The sequence below is a fragment of the Branchiostoma belcheri genome, unplaced genomic scaffold (assembly GCF_001625305.1).
Source record: "Branchiostoma belcheri isolate BF01 breed outbred unplaced genomic scaffold, Haploidv18h27 scaffold6, whole genome shotgun sequence".
NCBI lineage: Eukaryota > Metazoa > Chordata > Leptocardii > Amphioxiformes > Branchiostomatidae > Branchiostoma > Branchiostoma belcheri.
Window position 1 is genome coordinate 3103770 of NW_017804242.1, and position 3911 is coordinate 3107680.

The 3911-nt window shown below is 40.0% G+C and overlaps 1 protein-coding gene across 1 annotated transcript in view; it reads right to left on the minus strand.

The window, feature by feature from the left end:
* LOC109482258 (cytoplasmic dynein 2 light intermediate chain 1-like) overlaps positions 1-3911 on the minus strand; it is a 7881-nt gene that overhangs the window by 1495 nt on the left and 2475 nt on the right. Inside the window, exons 5-11 of the mRNA XM_019784949.1 lie at positions 2765-2919; positions 2503-2567; positions 2292-2326; positions 1214-1280; positions 945-1033; positions 520-703; positions 149-234 (exon numbers count right to left, since the gene is read on the minus strand). Coding sequence (XP_019640508.1) covers positions 149-234; positions 520-703; positions 945-1033; positions 1214-1280; positions 2292-2326; positions 2503-2567; positions 2765-2919 — 681 coding nt within the window. The remainder of the gene's footprint in view (positions 1-148; positions 235-519; positions 704-944; positions 1034-1213; positions 1281-2291; positions 2327-2502; positions 2568-2764; positions 2920-3911) is intronic.

Consider the following 3911-nt stretch of genomic DNA (forward strand, 5'->3'; position numbering starts at 1 on the left):
TCATATAAGACAGCAGAAAGGCTGATAATAAGCAAATAGATATAGGACCAGTAGTTTTCCACTGGGCCGGGATGTACTTGTTGTAATCACATTGGTTAATATTTGTTGTCAGGCAACTGTTCCATACTTGTCCATTACATGTCCATGTCATGTGTATGCTCTTACCTGGAAAACATCATACTTTCCACCAACAATGACCAGAGGAATGGGGAAGGGGTCCACCATGTCTTTATCCTGTTGATTGGGAGAAATCAAAGAAAAAGTTGTGTAAAGGTTTGTAAAAAGACATCAAAGCTATGCTTTCGAAGCATAATGCAAATTTCATCAGAACAACAGAAGAAGGCAGCAATGATGACAGGGCACTGACATACAACTAACTCTAAGATGTGTGTCGTTTCTACATTTGAACTTCTGTCTGTCTCTGTTTGTCAGAGTTTTTTGCGAGAGGTAGTTCCATAACTTCACCCAAGCACTGAGAAAAGGTGGTAGATCAGAAGGTAGATCCACTACTTTACTTACAGGATGTTCATCATACTTCTCCCAGGCCTTCTTCCTGAGCGCCTGTTTCACTCCAGGCTGCAGCTTGTCCAGCTCAGAGATGGACCTGTCCGCTGCTGCACGCGCCTGTTTCAGCAGCGTCTCCATGGTAACCCACAGGTCCTCAGGTCTGGACAGGTCCAGCACCAGCATGATGCCCAACTGTCTGTAGGTGGGAGCAATCATGAAGAGAGAAGTAAGTACAGGTATGAATACTTACGTCTAGTAATCCAGTGCTTAACTGTGGCCATCATGCTATGAACTGCATTGTACATGTAAACACGATGAGATGACAAGGATGTGATAGAAAAAATCAAATCAAAGTTTACTCATGGGTTTACAACACTTCCAGTAACAGAAAATACATAGTTGTAACTGACAGACATTGCTGAGGTATGATGACCTACCTGACACTGTTAACATTGATGGCAGTGTCTACCAGTCTGGACAGAAAGGTCCCACCTCCAAGCTCCCAGATATTCACCACATCTTTGGCCTGAAGTTTGAAGCAGACATAACTGATAGTTGCACAATCAAAATGGTACAGTGTGTGGTACCTAATTCAATGACAAATGACATGTTAAAACAGTGGGGTGCTTTCACCAACACATTGGTAAAAGAAAACTGTTGACTAAGAGAATTTTAACCTTCAAACAGACTTAAAACTGTAACTTACCAGGTTGTTTCTGGCTCTCCTGCCAAAGGTGAACTCTAGAGCAGTTGTTGGCTTTGCAGCCTCATCTCTAAATGAGTCGGAGAAAAGATGAAGACAAGGATACAGTCAAGGATGTAGGATGTCAAAGAGCAAAATGCATTGTTTTACTACGACTGCTATACCATAAGGTACACAAAGCCTACAGACTACTTACATGCAAGGTTTGCATAAATATGAAAAGCCTGGAACTTAAGAGACTTTCACCCATGAAAGTAAGGACAAGGCATGCATAATACATGGATGTTGCTAACTTGCTGTCACAATTCTGTAAGCATGATTGATATGAAATGGATACGTTGATATGACATGGTCTGTTTAGTCCTCACTAGTGTACATAAGCTATATTCATATCAATAGTAACTGTTTTACTTTAAAATGTGAAAACAGCCCATAATGTATTCCTTAATTGCATGCATTGCCAAGAAATTCTCAAAAGCGCATGCATGTGCAATTTGACATTTTGGTATATAAGAATTTGCATGCATGTGTACTCAGTTTGCAGAACATACATAACTCAGTTACAAATACTACAGCACAAGCAGTTAATTGTTGCAGTATGCAATGGCCAGTGCATTATGCTACTAGTAGTGGCTTGCCATGCAAGAAAAACTCCATACAACTTAACAAGTTATCAACCAGCAGAAAAGGATTGGAATTTGGAGGACAGGGCAGAACCATGCAGAGACTCAAGGTGAGTTTATCACAGAAACAAAAAGGCTACACAGACTTCACATTAACATTAACATGCCACACTTACACAGGACCTTCCCTGACAGGACATTCCACATTAAAACAAAGGAAATGTAGATGTTAGCAGTGGGATTGGCATTAAAAAAATTCATGACACAACAATTGAATTTTTTTTCCTGACTCCAACATAGTCATGCAAAACAAGCAACATACAGAATTAGTCTGCAAGCATGTCACAAAGATGTTAAACAGCATGGTACAAAAACTGCAGCATACCATAATGATTGTGTATATAGCAGATAATATTCTACTTGACATCTAAAATCCACCTGCAAGACTATTATCTCACCTGTCCAAGAATCTCAGGATAATGGAAGTTTTACCCTGCAAAGTAAAAAAAAAATATTGTACATCAGTTGTCGAGTATTCATGTTAACTACATGTCGTATGTGATTTTCAGGTAATGTTACATAATATTGACACCAAGATAGTTTACCTATCTGAAATACGGAAAATATCTTTTTGATAACAGTATCAATGACAAATTGAGAAAGACTTACCGAGGTTTTGCTGCCCATCAACAAAACTGAGCTTTCCTCTGCCGGTCGGTTCTCCTGCTGACCATCTGTGGATGTGGGGAGAGGTTAGGAAATGAAAAATCACAAGTTCACAATAACATGTTATTAACATACATTTGTATATCAAAGAGCATTTTAAACTGAGTTTATCTTAATATGTTACTAATGTGAGCCTTCCTAGCTTTGCCTGGGAACATGTAGTATCTATAACATCTGTGGATTTTTGTGACTGTAAACTCCTCACCTTTCCCATCCTTCTCCTGCTGCTGAACCACTTCTATAGCAAGATCCCAGATGGAATCCCTGTAGAATATCAACACACAGACAAAAGTAAACACAAGTACCAGATACACAATTAGCTGCTGTTGGCGTTTTTGCCCCTGACACATACTTCTTGTCCTATTTTCACAATCTTCACCGGAATTCTACAGGGGTTTCCGGAAAAGGCTGTGCTAAGCATGTGCATGTGCTGTGCCCCTCTTCAGGGCCCCAAGCCATCACATGTTAAAGGGGCATTATGTGACTTTTTGACAATACAAAAAGTATATTTTCCATTCTTTTCTTTACATAGTACGTTGACTTAACCCTTTAGTGTTCCAGAATAATACGCAGCAACAAAAATACAACATCCTTGCTCCTTATGAGCTTACAAAACTGTGAATGATCTTCTATTCAAACCTCTGGCCACACCGCACATACATGTATGGTTAGTCTCCTGCAGGTAAGCTGGACCCTCTATGGCCGGCCAACTACTCTGGCCAATGATGTTCCCCTTAGCCAATTTCTACTATTTATTCAGCCTGCAAAGGAGTCTGGTGGAGACTAACATATGGTATTGTCCACATATGGTACATGTACCTCCCAGTGGGGCGTCAGTTGACGAATGACAGCTTTGTACAAATTTCTGAAAGACCTCATCATTTACCAGATTTTTTATCTCTTTTGAAGGGATAATGGCACAGTTTATTGATACCCAATAAGATACACTAAGTTGATAATCATATTCCGCTTCATGTCAAAGATATAAGTGTTTCCAATTAAGAAGTCAATCTTGTGACATGTGCTCCTGTCTATCTATCCTGTCATGCCCGACCAATTAGCCACACTAGGGGGGCCAACCACTGCCTGTTGTTGTTGTTGTTGTTGTCCTGAGCAAACCGGTGGCACCGGGAACTGAACAAGAACTGTTTGAACGCACAAAATATACGTCAGAAATGTGAAATAATGACACAAATGTGTTAAAAAGTGATAGTAACTGTTGATAACACCGAAATTTAGCATAATTAGAATATTTTAAAATTTTTGCGTAAAAAGTTTCATAATGCAGCTGGCTTGGGGCCCTGAAGAGGGGCACAGCACATGCACATGCACAGCACAGCCTTTTCCGGAAA